Genomic DNA, 17,007 nt, shown 5'->3' on the forward strand with positions numbered 1-17,007 from the left:
TCGCCAGTCTTTGTCTTTACCGCTTCTATCATGAATGGTCGTTACATCTTTATAGACTAAATATGCACAGTGACATTTTGTTAAAGGAGTCAACAGGGAGTTGCTATAAAACAGAGTAAAAGGTGACTTATTTATCCAGAATATTCACGTAGGGCTAAGACATCAAATCTTCCTTCTGGAAAGACTCGTACTTCTTCGCTTTCAGGTCAGTAAAGGTCACTAGATATAATTCTCGATTCTTATTGGACATTTACCAAAATATCAGTCTAATGACATTTACTCTTCAAAATCAATTCGTGTAACTTCCATAGGAAACATTTATATTTCTCTAATATGAGAAAACAAAACTGAAACTAACATTATCATTTTTAAGTACCGACTTTATAAATGGATAACTTCGTTTTCGACAAGTTTATCTTCCTAAACAATGTTAACAGGTATTCCATGTATTACTGCATTTTAAAGAATAAATTAAAGACAGAAACGATAAAACAAGAGTCTATCGCTGAGAAAGATCTAAGTTTATGGGCTTACATAGCTGATGTAAGCAAATGATGAACTCGACGAACATTAGTGGGTGTTTTCCTACCCAAATGCTCAAAGCATTGAAATCGGTTGTTCTTTTGTTTTAACAACAGAGTTTAATTTATTCGTACACTTAACAGGAAGTATTCTTTAAGAATAGCTCTTGGTTATCATGCTATTGTTAAAATACCACATGAAACTATTTGATTAGGATTTGATTTAAAAATGCTCTAAAATACATCATTGGACTAAGAAACCGTATCCATTTCAGATTTCATAACAATTGACCTTGGAATCTTTGTCCTAGTTGTTTTCTTCGGTTTTATATATTTGATCCTTTGTATATTATTATGTTATTTATTCGGCTTCGTAAGGAAATACTTAATATATTTCAGGTAATCTTGTTCAACCTTAGGATCGAATATAAAATGAAAAACTTTAAACGATAAACTCAATAAATACTTCTAGAAAGTCGAGTTACTGATCAAATTAGACAAAACGAGCTTAATTTTTTGTACATATATATATATACTCCATTGATACAAGCGCTACAGTGGTTGAGCAATTGAAGGGACGGACTATAGGGTAGGCAAGTAGTGATAATTGACTGTTTCTTTTATAATGCACCCTTAGCCTATAAGTGTGGAGCGATTTTTTTTTTTAATTTCTTGCAAGAACGGGACAAGAGCAACAAAGTCAATGGTTCACATTTCGAGCAGGCTTCCCATTAGGCTGTGCCCGGACTAATAAGAAAATGGAAATAAGAAATGAACATTATCCCTAATTACCTACGTTATCTACAAGCTTTTGGTGTTTTCAACTTTATGTAATGCATGGGACAAACGAATAGTGCTAGAACACCAAGGTATAGCCATAGACGTACATAATTTAGAACTTCTGAACAGTGAAGGATAACCAGTGAGAAGCATCCTTCGCCTACATGGTCACTGTTAAATAGTGTGAGTGATTGCCACTCTTATAATATGTCTTCAACAAAACAAGAAAGAGCATGTTCAGCGGGATATCGCAAGCTTAAACCTTGGGCTTTTTGAGGCACATTCTGACACAATAACACTAAGCAATTTCAAGCCTTTTGAATAATAAAAAAACAAACTACGATTGAAAGTTCTTACTTTCCAATAATACGTAACAACGCTCTCTTTATATGAAAAACAAATCTTTGTTCTAGACTTGATAATCCGGATAAACATGACTTTATGTAGAATTCACAAAGCTCTTGGTGAGAAGAGCGCATATATATATAGTCCATTGTGTAGGTTTCCCTAAAATAAACAAACTGCATTTACCTCCCTGGTGGCTTGTGTTTCTTTATTTCGCGCAAAGTTACACGAGGGTTATGTGCGCTAGCCGTCCTTAATTTAGCAGTGTAAGATCAGAGGAAAAGCAGCTAGTCATCACCGTCCACCACCAGCTCTCGGGCTTTTCTTTTACCAATTAAAAGTGAGATTGACCATTACTTTATAATGCCTCCATGGCTGAAAGGGTGAGCATACTTGGTGATGGGAATTCGAACTCGCAACCATCAGATTACGAGTTGAATGCCTTAACCACCTGGTGGATCAGCAGTAATTCTGAAAGTTTATAATGTTGACAATTGGGTTTCGATATGCAGGTGGGTCGTGTTGCTTTGTACTTAAAGTAACTAACTAAGTAACAAGAATAGCTTTATTTAATGTGAAAAAAAAACTGTTTTCCTAATTTCACTTGGAGATAAGATGGCCAAAAAATGAAAAAAAAAATGGTAGTTTTTTCTTCTGAAACTTCTAACGATTATTACTAAAAGTACGTTATTCTGATTAATAAATTTTTGTTATTTTTTTATATAGACTGACGTCATTACATCGTAGGCAAAGACGTTCAAAATGAACCTAAGTATCCTACACGCTCGACTGGTAACCTTCCTTTCTTAATCATGACGTCAGAGCTTGTTGTGACAAAATCTGTTGGAATTTGCATAATGTAAGTTTGTTTGTTTTATCGACTTTGATATAATTTCCATTTTGTTCAGTTACCAGTAGTTTTTCTTACAAACATATATTTAAGTACATTAGTCTGGAGGGAAAGAGAGAAAGTCAGGCTGTTATTATTTTCTATATATTTGTGAATGTAACGAATATATTCATTTTCTTTTCTGGCCCGAGTATATCCTAGTATTTAGTATTTAAGGGTCTAAGGTTCGAGAATGAATTCGGTTGAACACGCTTTGCATTTTCAAATGTGGGAGCGTTATGAAGTGGCAGCCAGTTACTTAGTTTAAAGAACCCTAATTTTTTTTTTTTTTTAATGTGGATGGTGGAACTGATTAGCTGCCTTCCACTGGTCAATAGTACAAAATTATGGATGGCTACTCCTTTATCCCACATACCGTGATCTGGCTGTTTAGTCCTCATGCACATCAGGTGCTGTTCAGGTTGCTCAGTTAATTTCAATTTCTACACAACTATTATAGCTAATCTTGTATATCATGGCTCATAATTCTAAAAAAGTTAAATTGTTTAAAAACAAATTTTCTACATATACCTTCCATCTCAGCGTTAGGGTATCCCTCGTTTCACAGATTAAGTTTCTTGTAATTACTTTGGCTTTCAGAGGATTTTATTAAGTTAATTAGTTTTTCTTTGTACCAAGTGGGTCTAGAGACAGTTGTGTTTGCTTATTTCTTGATCATTAGCAAAAACAATTTCCACGTGATGAAATAATTAACAGGTGTAGTTTGATACATGAGCTAGGCGTAACTTTTACACTTTCTTAAATAAGACTGATACATTACTAGTAAATGGGATTTTTTTTTTATTTGGTTGGAAGCAGAAGCAAAAAAAGTAATAAAGCTGTCAACTCGTAATCTGAGGGTCGCGCGTTCGAATCCCCGTTACATCAAACATGTTCGCCCTTTTAGCCTTGGTGGCATTATAATGTTACGGTCAATCCCACTATTCGTTGGTAAAAGAATGGACCAAGAGTTGGTGGGGGATGGTGATGACTAGCTTCCTTTCCTCTAGTCTTACACTGCTAAATTAGGAGCAGCTAGCGCAGATAGCCCTTCCGTAGCTTTGCGCGAAATTCAAAAACAAACATTCCCTACAACCCGTAATTGACCCCCCAGTGTATTGTAATTAAAATGAGAGTTATGTGCGTGTGTAATTATGCTGAACTATTCTACAAGTTAGAATACACTAGGCCTAAACTACGTTTTCTTTTGAAGTCGCAAATTGCAAGACACATTAGTTTTGTTTTTTGTTTGTTTGAAGCTAAGCACAAAGTTTCACAATAGGATTCCCCTTGCTCTTCTCACCACGCGTGTCTAAACCCAGTTTCTACCGTTGTAAGTCTGCAGACATACCGCTGTGCTACTAAACAAGGTGTTCTTATTAGAGTTATATGGTCACTGTAAAATATTAGAATTTTACAACGTGCACATTGGTATGTTGTCTATTTGAAATTGATTTTTTTGTTCTAAACTTGTAATGTTTTGTTTATTTCTTAGAAACTGTGGCCAGTGCAAGAAGATGTACGGAGGTTATTTTTTGGGTCAACAATGCGCTGAAGAATGCATCTCTTCCGGTGGTCAACATCTTCCTGATTGCAACGATCCTTCTTCCATAGGACGTTATCTTCACCGGCTCTTTTAAACTTTACTGGTCATGTTCTATTAGGCCTAAATATATATGTTTCAAACATATTGTTTAATTTTTAATACCCTCAAATATCTGTTTACCTTGTGATGTACGGCCGTATAAGACGAATTAAAGTTTGCAGTTAACAAATCATTAAAATTATTCTGATGTCATGTGTATTTTACATTAAAAAGGTTGAGACTTTCAAATATTAGCCACATGTGTATCGCGGTATAAATCTGTATAATAAAACAACACTGTTAGATCTGACACAGACATAAGTCGTTCAAGATGTCGTTTACACTGAACTTAATCAAATCAGTATTTTCTGGTGTTGACGAAAAAAGTTTGTTTAGAGTGATTAAGAAGCAAGAAACTCTGGTGAATCCTGCAGATAGTCTTAAAATTAGTTTCAAAACTTAAAGAAAACATTTATAAAAAAAACTAGATGAATGTAATAACCGAAGAGACACGAGTAGGGTGATTAGTACAACCCAGTCTGTGAAATAATCCAATCTGAAATGTGAACAATGAAATTATCCAGCTGCGATGTTAACAATGAAACAATATGGTCTGTGATGTTCTTCCATTCGGTTACGATCCATAACGTGTTGTAAATTAAGATAGAAAGATGTCAAGTTACTCAGTTATAATCCATGATTGATGCCTTTAAAGAGGTATGTAGTGTGAAATCGTTATGTATGTATATATATAGTCCGAAAAGGTCAGACAAACACGAAAATATGATTGACATCAAACAGATATTAAAAAAAGCACAAACTTGACAACGGTTATCCTTCATATTAACATGATATGGGTATTAAAAGCGGACACATATTATGAGGATTATTATCCATGTTAACATCAGCTGGATATTAAAAAGATACACACGTGACAAGAATTATTGATTATTTGTTTCGAATTTCGCGCAAAGCTACACGAGAGCTATCTGCGTTGGCTGTCCCTAATTTAGCAGTATAAGATCAGAGGGAAGGCAGCTAGTCACCAACACCTATCGCCGACTCTTGGGCTACTCTTTTACCAATGAATAGTGGGATTGACCGTCGCATTATAATACTCCCACGACTCAGAGGGCGAGCATGTTTGGTGTTACAGGGATTCGAACCTTCAACCTTAAAAATTATAGTCGAACTCCCTAACCACCTGGCCATATCGGGCCGACAAAGATTATTATCCACAATATCGTGAATTCGGTTTTTAAAAAGAAATACACACGATAAAATGTATGCACACTAGCTTTGTATTTATTAAAATACTTCGTCCACGAACAGTAGACGTCTCTGTCCTGGGCCCTGGGCTTAATGCCTGAATTTACGAATAATTTTACTTAAAATTCTGTTAAAACGTAAAGAAACGGACAATGAAACACGTTATTTTCATACCGACCTCATTTACAAACCAAATAAAGGTGGTGTTACACATACTCAGTCGAACACCAGCTTTTCCACCAGGACTTAATTTAATTGGTTTAGTATTCAGTGAAATGTTTGATGTTTACTTCCGTGAACAATTGGTTCTTTAATTCCTGTATAATGTTCTTGCAGTATAAATAATGTTCTTATGAACTTGAAATAATTTTCATGCGAAATACCCGTGAATAACAAGTGTTCTCAGTTAGGTAGTTATCACCATTAGATTCCATCAAGGAACATAGGGCCGCAATCGCTTGCGGATTCTTCAACAGGTATTTAAGTTAGTAGGTTGTTAGCCCACTGCACCGAGCCGTCCCTAATTTAGTAGTGTAAGACTAGAGGGAAGGCAGCTAGTCATCACCACCCACCGCCAACTCTTGGGCTACTCTTTTACCAACGAATAGTGGGACTGACTGTCACATTATAACGCCCCCACGGCTGGGAGGGCGAGCATGTTTGGCGCGACGCGGGCGCGAACCCGCGGCCCTCGGATTACGAGTAGCACGCCTTACGCGCTTGGCCATGCCAGGCCCGTTCTCAGTTAGTGTCTCAAAAAAAAAAAATGCTCATAAAACACAGTAACAAGTAAATGAAACATAACTTCAATGTGTAGTAAATGAAACATAACTTCAATGTGTAGTACATACAACTGGCTACGACACCTGTTATTTAACTTCTTCAAACTAGTTCCTATCCCCTTGCTGTGATATAAAATTGACAGCAACCAAATTCTACTATTCGGTCAGACAAAAAACAACCCAAGAGTAGGCTGTAGAAGCTGTTAAGCCTTTTCTCATTTGTATAAAACCAAAATTAGAAACAACCAAGCGCAGATAATCAGTTGTGTGTGTTTGTGATCCATGAATATTCACCTCATATCTCTGTTTTGCTCTGTTCTGTCCCCTTTGTAAGGCTCCTCGTGGATTTGTAATTTTCCCTTCTGTATTTAAATATAGATAATATTTATTTTATTTAAATAACTTAGAGTGAAAAATGGGAAGAAAAAAGATTATCTTAGTTTTTTGAAGTTCTAGAAAGGCAGAGTAAAACAAAACTGGGGTTCCTGTTCTACAGTATGGTGTGTTCTATATCTTTCATGACAAACTTAAACTGTTTTTTGCTGCCCGTTATTGATAAATCATGGAATTTGTTTCTCTTAATGTACAATTATTTGAAACTTTTTTGATATTGCTAATTTTCCATGTTCTGATAATTTTCTGATATAATAAAACACGAGTAGAAAAGGACACGGAACAAGTGAAGACATAATTAAAAGCATCACGTCAACTGAGCACATGATATTCAAGTTCTCTAGGAAAAGTTACATAAACAAAATTCATGCCGGTTGATTTGGTTTTGTTTTACTTTACTGGCTTCATCAGCGGGGAAGAGTTGTCAATTTTACTTTTACGAATTTTCAACCCCAGCCATGTGTTTTGTTCTCTAAATGATTTAAGGCCTCGTTTTGTTTAATTACTAAAGTTTTATTACAATATGAGCGTACAAAAAAAGAAAAAGTTTATAGTTTATATTTAGTAGAGCATGTGTTCACAATTCCAAAGAGTTTTCTCTTTCAAACGAATGCTTTCTGTAGTCTACAAAAAGTTAGAAGAGAGAGAAAGGGAAGTCAATAAATATTAAGCGACATCTCTTGTGTTGTGATGTTATTATTAATTTTTAATCATGATAATAAGGCTACTTTAATGTTTTAGATGTCTGTAATTTCTTAACCAGTACAAAGTGAAAAGAAGTCAATAAATCACAACATTTTATTTGGCAAACTTTAATTGAACACCAGAGTTTCTCTTCAAGATATTTAAATGTTGTAGAAGAACAAGGTGTAATCCAGGAAGATTTCAGGCATACAAACAATAAGTAGATATTCACTCCAGTCTGTTGAGGAAGGATGAAATCGTTTCAAAATCGTTGCAGTCAGGCATCATGGTACCACCAAACTGGACACAGGCTTCAGCACACATGCCCCCTTCAAAGTGGGCCCCGTAGATCTGTTTACACTGTCCGCAGTTCTTGATGCACAGCGAAACGCGGTTAAACCCTTCGGCCACGTGGTTGTCATAGCAACAGATCAACAACAGGATCAGACATGTTTTAAGATACTAGAAGTGACCATCTGCTCGAGAAACGAGACGAAACAGAAAAGAAAATCAACAGGTTTAAAGTTCAGTTTTTAATATACGATCATCAGTAAACAACAGAAAAGTAAAGTGTTTCTATTACGATAGAAAATAGAGAGAATTATAAGCTTTTTTCTTTAAAATTAAACTTTAATTAGTTAATGTAATTAACTTGTAACATACTCTTCTGGTTGAAGTAGGAAGTAAAAAAGTTAGAAAAAATTATTTACTTACTTTTTCGTCCAGGTTGAGATACCACCTGAACTAAGTTATGCGGTCGTGGTTGTTGCTTGTGTCTTACAAGGCTGTTTCTCTCTAGTGAAAATATTTTCAGTGTTTTAGCTGAAGAAAAGGAAGACTTTATATAGAACAGAGGATACACGTAATGATCAGTGTGAGGCCCGTGTCTGAAAGCTTGACCACGGGTTATTAAGGAGATGTTCAAAGTAGTCACTGTGACTACACTGGCCGATGAACTGGTCGCTAAAATTAAATACGTTCGCTAACTTACAGTAAAGAAAACACAGAATTGTGGACTTAATGCACTACTCCCTGGTGGCAAAAATAAAGTGTCATAAAACCCTAATTCAGAGAGCCAAGTTTCCCGTGCATGAAATAAAACAAGCTGTGTTAGTTTCTGTTTGTTGTTTTACTTAATCAAATCAATACTAAATAGAAATAAAAAATACAAATTGTAGTTTTATGAAGTATATAGATAAACAGAGAGAAAGACAAATATCTAGTTGGTAGTTAGTTAGTTTTGTTTTAAGTACAAAGCTACACAATGGACCATTTGCACTCTATTCAAACTCCTGTTAATAACGTTTTGAGACTGGGAACTTAACGCTGACCCACTGAGAGATATAGTAGTTAATAACTCAAACTTTTCAATTTTTGTTAAAGTTTGTTAGTCAAAAAAGAGATATTTTGTCACAGGGTCACAGCTCGAACTTCCGATATCAATTTTTTTCATACGTATCCAGTTTTATGTCTACTGAAGATTGGTTATAGACTTCAGATGTCAAAGTTTTTGTTTGGAGAATTTGTGAAAAAAGTTTCGATTTTTACAAATACAGTCTGTAAATGCAAGTGCATAAACATGCGAAATGTTGTACGATTTGAACATTTCGATACGTCACTTACATAAGTATTTAAAATAGTACATGTACTTCCGCAGGGTCCCAGAAAGCGTTCTGTTTCAAGAGTAAATAAAAGCAAATATATTTTTTATTTTGAAGTTCATATGTCATGTTGTGATTCATGTCATGCGCACGTTTTACTGGCGTTACGACAGTACAAACTGCAACGTTAAGCGTCCCTTATGTGAGTTCATTTTAGAGTCTATTGACTGACTGACAGTCAACATACTACTGCGTAGTAGTACAAATGGTTAACACAGGTGACTCCTACAAGCGGCCTGGGTCTCCTTTCGGGAAAATAAATCCATGGCACGATTTTACATATTATTTTATGTGTTCACAAGCACGAATCAGTGATCTGAGCCAATCTTTGTAATTATACGGAGCCACACTACACCATTGTTGGGCCGGAACAAACTGATATTATAGTTTCTGTATTCGAGATACGGATGTCCTTTTGTAGAATTTATGTCTCCTAGGTAGGACTAACCAGATAACCGTTCGTTGAAGTTAGTTAAAAGAAAAACAAGTTAGTAGGAAATATTAATAGCTATTATCATATTAATTACTAACAAAGAACAATTAAGTTGATAATTTACTGCTAGAGTGAGGCCTCATATTATTGAAGGGATTATTTATTGTGCATGTATCATCAGGATTTATACTTGAATTATGCATTATCTTGTAATGTAGTAGTAGTAGTTGTTGTTGTTTTTCCTTTTCTTTACAACCTAATCTTACTTCTGCCCATTAAGATTATTATATTGATTTTACCTAGAAAGTAACAGTATAAAAGCAGCATTATGAAATGTCATATAAATTAAAGCATGAATAACAGAACAATGGAACAGAACAGGAAGTACACTGTAAGCTAACAGTGTAATACAGATATATTACACAATACGTAACAAATATTATCATTATAAAAAAACTGAATAGAACCCAGTCTGTAAGTTGACAGTGGCATATAAAATAGTCCTTAAACATCCGAAGAAGAAAACTAAAGTAGAACTGTTAGGAATTGTACAACTTCCGAATTTTCGTTACATGTCTTTGAATATTCGACAATAAAGACAAGTTAATACCTCACGTCGGTCCTCTTATATATATTTGTTCGACCTTGTTTATCATAACATTAAAATAAGCACTCACAATGTCAGTAATAATAGGTACAGTTGTTATTTTTTTTACCAGAAAGTGTTTCAAAGATACTAAAATATATTTATTATTTCGCTTCATCATCCGGAATCATTCATACATCGCCAACACATGACCACGCCATTACCAACCCTATACAAAATACACATCGAATCCACTGCAGCCAACTTGGCAATATTACCAAAAAAAATTATTTGTAATTTTATTGCTGTCAAAAGTATTTAACACCAGTCTGCGCTACATGTATACTTATTGATATTTAACATCATTTGTTTTTAGTGCACAATGAGAATTCCAGTATTTCTTACGTCATGCAATTTTTGTATCGGTCACTTGTACCAAGTTGTTTTAACTAAAGGGTTTTGTTTTTTACCAGATTATAATCTTCCATACTTAATCATACTTAACAAGCTCACTATAATGAAGGAGCGCATTGAACTCTGGGAGAAAAGAAACATGTTATTTCAATCACTGTGCGAAACATCATGGCCGCAACAGTTCGAGTTATTAACATTTTGAATGGTGAACGTGTGCTGACTTCGCTCAGTAAGATATTGTTTAATGATATTATTACTAATAAACAAACATCTGACATATGAGACGACAAAAGACGTTTAAAATTGAAAGTTTCTGAAACATACGTATTCTGTCTTTAAGAAGCTGTGTTAAACAAGGTAAAGCATCAAATATAAACATTTATAAAGTGTAGAAATTGTAAAAGAAAAAGGACTAAAACAAACAGTAAAATAACGAAATGAATGCTAAAAAGCATGATACTGTAGAGTGCAAGTGTGAATATTATACATTTTTTAGTGTAATTATAAAAGTTTTATTTGGAATATTTTTTTCTTTGAAGCTAATCTCAAAGCTACACAATAGGCCATCTGTGCCCTGCATGGTCAGGTTGTTACGGTGCTCGCTTCGCAATCTGAAAGTCGAGAGTTTAAATTCCCGTCCCACCAACATGCTCGCCATTAAAGCTGTGAGTGGATTATAAGTGACAGCCAATCTCACTAATCGTTGGTAAAATAGTAGCCCAAGAGTTGGCGGTGGGTGGCGATAAATGCTAAATAAGGGACAGCTAACGCAAATAGTCCTTGTGTAGCTTTGCGCAAAATTCAAAACAGAGAGTCTGTGTTCTCCCCATCACAAGTATCTAAAACTGGTCTCTATTGTTATAAGCCCATAGACATACCGCTCTGCCACTGGGAGGATTCTGGAATAACCTTAATTGAAGTTGATTTATTTCTTAGAGTATGGAACTAATTTATATTATATTAATTTTTCTTTAATTAAACTTTCATTATCTCGTGATCCAGATGAGACGATTTTAAATATTTTTATGCAACTACAACCCGAGCGGAACAGAGTCAGCAAATTAAATTCAATAAATTAATTCGTTAAAATAATACTAACAGCACTAATGCTAAAAAGACCTTTAGTGATGGAATAAATTGTTAACGCGTACCTCTTCGAAAACAGCTAAAGCGTGCAGCGGTGTTTGAAGAGATGTAATTTGGTTAATGCTGGTAATGAATTTCTTGAACATTATTGATTTTATTATGTTTCTTGAGAAGTGCATAAGGCGAACAGTTTCCTGACGTCAGTAGTAGATATAATTATTCAAAATGTTTAATTTCAGATATAATTAAAAAAAAAACTTTAAACTCAACATGATTACATCGGATAATAAGAGCGCTAATAATTATCTACTTACTGACGAGGAGAGTTTTCACAATCAATTTGTTCACTTAGTAAAACCATGTTTTTTTGCTTGTTCTAGTGGAAAACTATCAGCACGTTATTCAAGTACAGAACAAGTATAGCTTTACACTCCTCTGACCATAAAAATTATATTGGAACATATATACCTTGAAAACAACAACAAACTTCTAAATTTTGATTGTTCCAGAACTTTATTTATAATTAAATAAAGACCCAGCATGGCCAGGTGGTTAGGGGTACTCGACTTGTAATATGAGGGTCACGGATCCGAATCTCCGTCACATCAAACATGCTTGCCTTTTCAACTGTGTTGATAAAAGTGTATTCCAAAGATGGCGATGGGTGGTGATGACTCGTGGCTTTCCTATTGCTAAATTAGGGATGGCTACAGCTGGTAATCCTCGTACAGCTTTGCGTGATATTCAAAAAAAGGAATAAAGGTAAATTTAGTAAAGCTAGAAAATTGCGAAGGAAATTTCTAAGTAGTTCGTTCACTTTCTCATTTGAACAATAAAACTGATATAAAATGAATAAGTAACAATATTTAAGAATATAATCTTTTCAATTAAAAGCTTTTGAATGGCATAACGAATTATTTCTCTAGTTTTATCTAACAATAAATTGGTAAATACTGAAAGAATAGGCGGCACAAAGACAACTTTGAATTCAATTTATTTCTAATTGTTTCAATTCAAAAATTATTTATATAATATTTAATATGTCAATATGATTTATTTTCAAATACTAAACTAATTAATATTAATTCTACAGTTCAACACAAAACGTGCACAACGCAATGTTTATGCCCCATTGGCTTAGTATCAAAGTTAATGTCTATAACATTAAATTTTGTGGTATATTGCAGATTGAAACTTATCGGCAAGCACAAAAGGAACAGGAGAATTTTTATGTATCAAAATTCAAAATGGCCTAAATTACTATCTGATGATGATTAAGCTACTGGAGGGCTATTTGCGCTATCCGTCCCTAATTTAATAGTGTGAGGCTAGAGGGAAGGCAGCTAGTCATCACCACCCACCACCATCTCTTGGGCTACTCTTTTACCAACGATTAAGGGGATTGATCGTCACATTATAACGTCCCCACGGCTGAAAGGGCGAACATGTTTGACGCGACGGGGATGCGAATCCGCGACCCTCAGATTTTAACGCCACAACTATCGGTAGAATATAGTTAGACCTAATAAACAACTTTTGTGCAATTTTTTTATGATGAGTATCTTTTAAATGCATTCTTTAACACTTACAATATTTATGAAGACAGCAGGTTGTCAAACAAAGAACAAAAGTGTTAGATAGCCATAAAATGTGCTATAAAAAATCTGCATTGTAGCATCCCATTTTACCTTTTATAGTAGTGCCTTCTAGTGCTAATGTTTCTTCGTTTTTTCTGAAAAACATGATTTTAAAATGTTAATGTTTCGTTTTCCAATAAATTCGAACAACTAATTAGTAGATTTATTTATTTTATATATTTTTAACATTTTCCATCATCTAAGGGCAACTTATGATATTATTTAAATAACACAACTTAAAAATAACATAGTGTGTATGTATGTGTTTTTTTTTATAGCAAAGACACGTCGGGCTATCTGCTGTGTCCACCGAGAGGAAAATAACATAGCAAAAGTAAAGACGAAACTACACAAAAAATGTCGGTTTTCCAGCATATCCGTGAGAGAAACCGAACTCAGACATCAAAGTTTGGAAATAGTTTGACAAGGTAATGTTATGTCTTTCTCTATAAAGTAGATTCTTCGTCTTCGTGTTTAAGCATAGAGGTGTATTTCATAGATCTAAAATAATCTAAGTTCAAATGTCACAAACTGAAACAGCATATATTAGATTCGTCTTCTTTCTTCGTATATTTAGAAGACGAACTTGTCTCGTGAGCAGTTCGGTTTTAGTTACATGAATTTGTTGATTCGCTTAAAGTGATCTCATGTGACATGTTTTGTGTTCTTTCACGAGAAACAAAATGAAACCCAAGTGTACATATACATTTAAGAAGTAAAAGTAGTATAACGCTAGAATAAATATCGTTTCATAGTAAATACATATATATATTTCAATTTTTAATACCACTAAAACAGTTATACAAATGATATTGTGGCTAATCTTTTACTGGTGGCTTGCTTACACTATTTATGATTTTGAATTCCAAATGCTTATAACTTTAAGATTAAAATTGAAAATGACATATAAGCATTTTGTGGTACTTAAGGAAAACTTTACGTGTGTGTAACCTTCAAAACGTAAATTTGAACTTCGGTTTCCATCGAATAGTTCATCTTTCTCCACTTCCAATACAATGTGGAATGTTATACTTCAGCCTAAGGAACCATACTCTGTGGGTCCTCGTGTTTCGTGAAAATTCTTGTATTTCATTGGTTTGAGAGAAGTCACCGAAATCTCATTTCTGGCAGCAAACCCCAGGACATTGTATAAGCTTTATTTAATAGTATATCAATTTTAAAAATAACAGACACTTAAACGACATTATTAATTTGGTGTTTTTCTTTAGGAACCAAATACAGATGGTGGTGGTGTTATTCATCCTCAGTCGAACTACTTTGAATTCCACTTTTACGAGGGACTTAATTTGCTGTTTGAGTATTAAGTGACATCTTTCGTGTTGTGATGTTATTTTGAATTTCTAATCAGAATAATAAGGTTACTTTAATGTTTTAGATGCCTGTAATTTCTTAACCAGTACTCAATAAAGAGAAGCCAATAAATCACGACATTTTATTTGACAAACTAGTACTTTAGTTGAACACCAGAGTTTTTCTTCAAAATATTTAAATGTTATAGATGAACAAGGTGTAATCCAGGAAGATTTCAGGCTTGCAAACAATAAGTAGAGATTCACTCCAGTTTGTTGAGGAAGGATGAAATCGTTTCAAAATCGTTGCAGTCAGGCATCATGGTACCACCAAACTGGACGCAGGCTTCAGCACACTCTTTCCCTTCGAAGTGGGCCCCGTAGATCTGTTTACACTGTCCGCAGTTCTTGATGCACAGCGAAACGCGGTTAAACCCTTCGGCCATGTGGTTGTCATAGCAACAGATCAACAATAGGATCAGACATGTTTTTAAGGAGATGCTAGAAGTGACCATCTGCTCGAGAAACGAGACGAAACGCAAAAGAAAATCGACAGGTTAATATTTCTCAATATGTGATAATCAATAAACAATTGGAAAAACACTATTGAAAAAACTAAAATTATAACAATCAAATAAAAATATGAATTTTAAAATAATTAAATAATTAAATTTATAACAAAGATGTACAAATGTGAAATATTTAATTATAAAACGAAATAAAAATGATAATTGTTAAAAATTACTGCTAAAAGAGTCAACATTTTTACGAAGTTCAATAATTCAGTCAAATATTTATATATATAACAAAAGGATGTTTTTATAATTCATTGTACTTCTTGAGGTATAATATTACATATCTTATATTCTATACATTCAACTTTTCTACAATTTTAGTCATTATCTATTCTCTGGATATAATGGATATAAACATTGTTTAGAATTATTTGTTTTAAATAAAGTAACTATAACACTGTATGAAGTATCACTACACCATAATGTTTCTCATATTTCTAGTCACTTTTTATAAACGCTGGCACCCTAGTGGTTAAACGACAGTGTACTGGCTTTAGACACGAAAAATCTGACCAAGTGATACTCTACAGTTGTTAACATAATGAGTTAAACTTATGTTTGTACACTTTAAGGTGTGAAAGGGATATTTCATATCGTATAAAATTACAAACTGTTTACACTATCGGTTAAAATAATACAATGTTTTTCTACAAATTGTGGTAGATAGCTAATCAACCTACTGTTTTTACGGTTGGTATGAGTGTGTATGTAAGTATATGAGGAACTCGTTTCTGAGAAACAAAACAGTTTGGATAACTGACACCATAATATAGAGCAACTGTTTCGATATATTCAAATAGGATGCAATCGATCTTACAAAAACATAAGGATTTTGTTCTGGTAACTAGAGTAACGTCTGAATTATTGTTTCTGATCGCTAGCCACGAATCACTATGGTCACACAAATTATCCAAACATTGCATATCAGAGAGAACTTTTACAACCCTATGTCGCTGATTTGTCCTTTAAACCATATGAGGCAACTAAATGTACAACCATTGAAACGGAATTTATGTAAACCATTTAATTATTTTTAAACATTGTTAAACTTCTTATATGATTTAATAATTGAATGTTTGTAACAGTAAACACCAGTTCGAGGTTAACTGCAAAACGTTATGTTTAATATAATTCAAAACATATTTTCTCACTTTTACGTCGAGGTGTCTATTACACAGAATATCGAGTTCTTCCCACGCGAGTGTTACCACTTTGTGACAAGATGGTTCCCTTCCAGTGTAGATAGTTTCAGTTTCTTAGATGAAGGAAAAGTCTACTTTATATACAAAAGAAAACACATCTATAATGGTCAGTGTGAGGTCCATGTTTAAAAAGCCTGACCACGGGTCACTAAGTTGGTTAACTCCTGTCTCTCATCGGCCTAGCCAATGAACGTCAAGACGTTTAATAACTATTCTGTTCTCACATACTCGTTATTAAAATGAAAGTTACTCTAATTTTCAGTAGATACTATAACAAAACGGTGTTTGAAGAACTCTATGCATCGATGAAAAATATAAATACATAAAACAAATGTATAGGCAGCCGTTTCTAGTTGAAACAGAACAAGTTTTGGTAGTTTTATGTTATTATATCTTCTAAAATGAACGAATATTAAATGATGAAGACCTTCTGTGTTTCTTTGAACAAATAAATCTGAGTAATTATAATTATAAGTTATTTAAAATACCAGTACAATATTAACAATTAATGTTTTTTTAGGATAAAACGGTTAATACGTTTTAAGATAACATAATGTCTAGGGACAACAAGAGACCTGTTGGTCCATCTCGGCTTTCCCATCTTGTAGGCCAAACTAAATTATCAAATTAAAACAGTAAATGCAGCACTTATCATTGACATATCTATCAAAATAAAATTGTCTTAGCTGGAAACGGTTTCTACCTCGTTTACGTCTGTACTTGTGTCCCGTAGTTCTATAATTTATTGCTGTTAACTATTAGAAATGTTGATGCATCAACATTATCAGTTCCTTTTACAATTTTAAACACATTCAATCAGATGCCCTCTAACTCTTCTTTTTTCAAGAGAGAACA

The 17,007-nt window shown here is 33.9% G+C and overlaps 2 protein-coding genes across 2 annotated transcripts; one reads left to right on the top strand and one right to left on the bottom strand.

The window, feature by feature from the left end:
- The first annotated feature begins 2,454 nt into the window (after window positions 1–2,454).
- LOC143258209 (eclosion hormone-like) lies at window positions 2,455–4,216 on the top strand. The gene is made up of 2 exons (XM_076517206.1): window positions 2,455–2,505; window positions 4,031–4,216. Exons 1-2 carry the CDS (start codon window positions 2,459–2,461, stop codon window positions 4,173–4,175), a joined length of 192 nt encoding a protein of 63 aa, XP_076373321.1. The 5' UTR covers window positions 2,455–2,458; the 3' UTR covers window positions 4,176–4,216.
- Window positions 4,217–14,535: 10,319 nt separating this feature from the next.
- On the bottom strand, window positions 14,536–16,188 carry LOC143258210 (eclosion hormone-like). Its single transcript, XM_076517207.1, has 2 exons — window positions 16,102–16,188; window positions 14,536–14,890 (listed from the first exon to the last, which is right to left on the bottom strand). Exon 2 carries the CDS (start codon window positions 14,888–14,890, stop codon window positions 14,639–14,641), a length of 252 nt encoding a protein of 83 aa, XP_076373322.1. The 5' UTR covers window positions 16,102–16,188; the 3' UTR covers window positions 14,536–14,638.
- Between the last annotated feature and the right edge of the window lie 819 nt (window positions 16,189–17,007).

Source organism: Tachypleus tridentatus, chromosome 7, assembly GCF_004210375.1.
Source record: "Tachypleus tridentatus isolate NWPU-2018 chromosome 7, ASM421037v1, whole genome shotgun sequence".
NCBI classification, from domain to species: domain Eukaryota; kingdom Metazoa; phylum Arthropoda; class Merostomata; order Xiphosura; family Limulidae; genus Tachypleus; species Tachypleus tridentatus.

Bases quoted from the DNA above. Each gene is read 5' to 3' on its own strand.
- LOC143258210 (XM_076517207.1), bottom strand. From the start codon at position 14,890: ATGGTCACTTCTAGCATCTCCTTAAAAACATGTCTGATCCTATTGTTG.
- LOC143258209 (XM_076517206.1), top strand. From the start codon at position 2,459: ATGACGTCAGAGCTTGTTGTGACAAAATCTGTTGGAATTTGCATAAT. The intron at 2,506-4,030 runs GTAAGTTTGTTT...TTTATTTCTTAG, and splicing joins TCTGTTGGAATTTGCATAAT to AAACTGTGGCCAGTGCAAGA.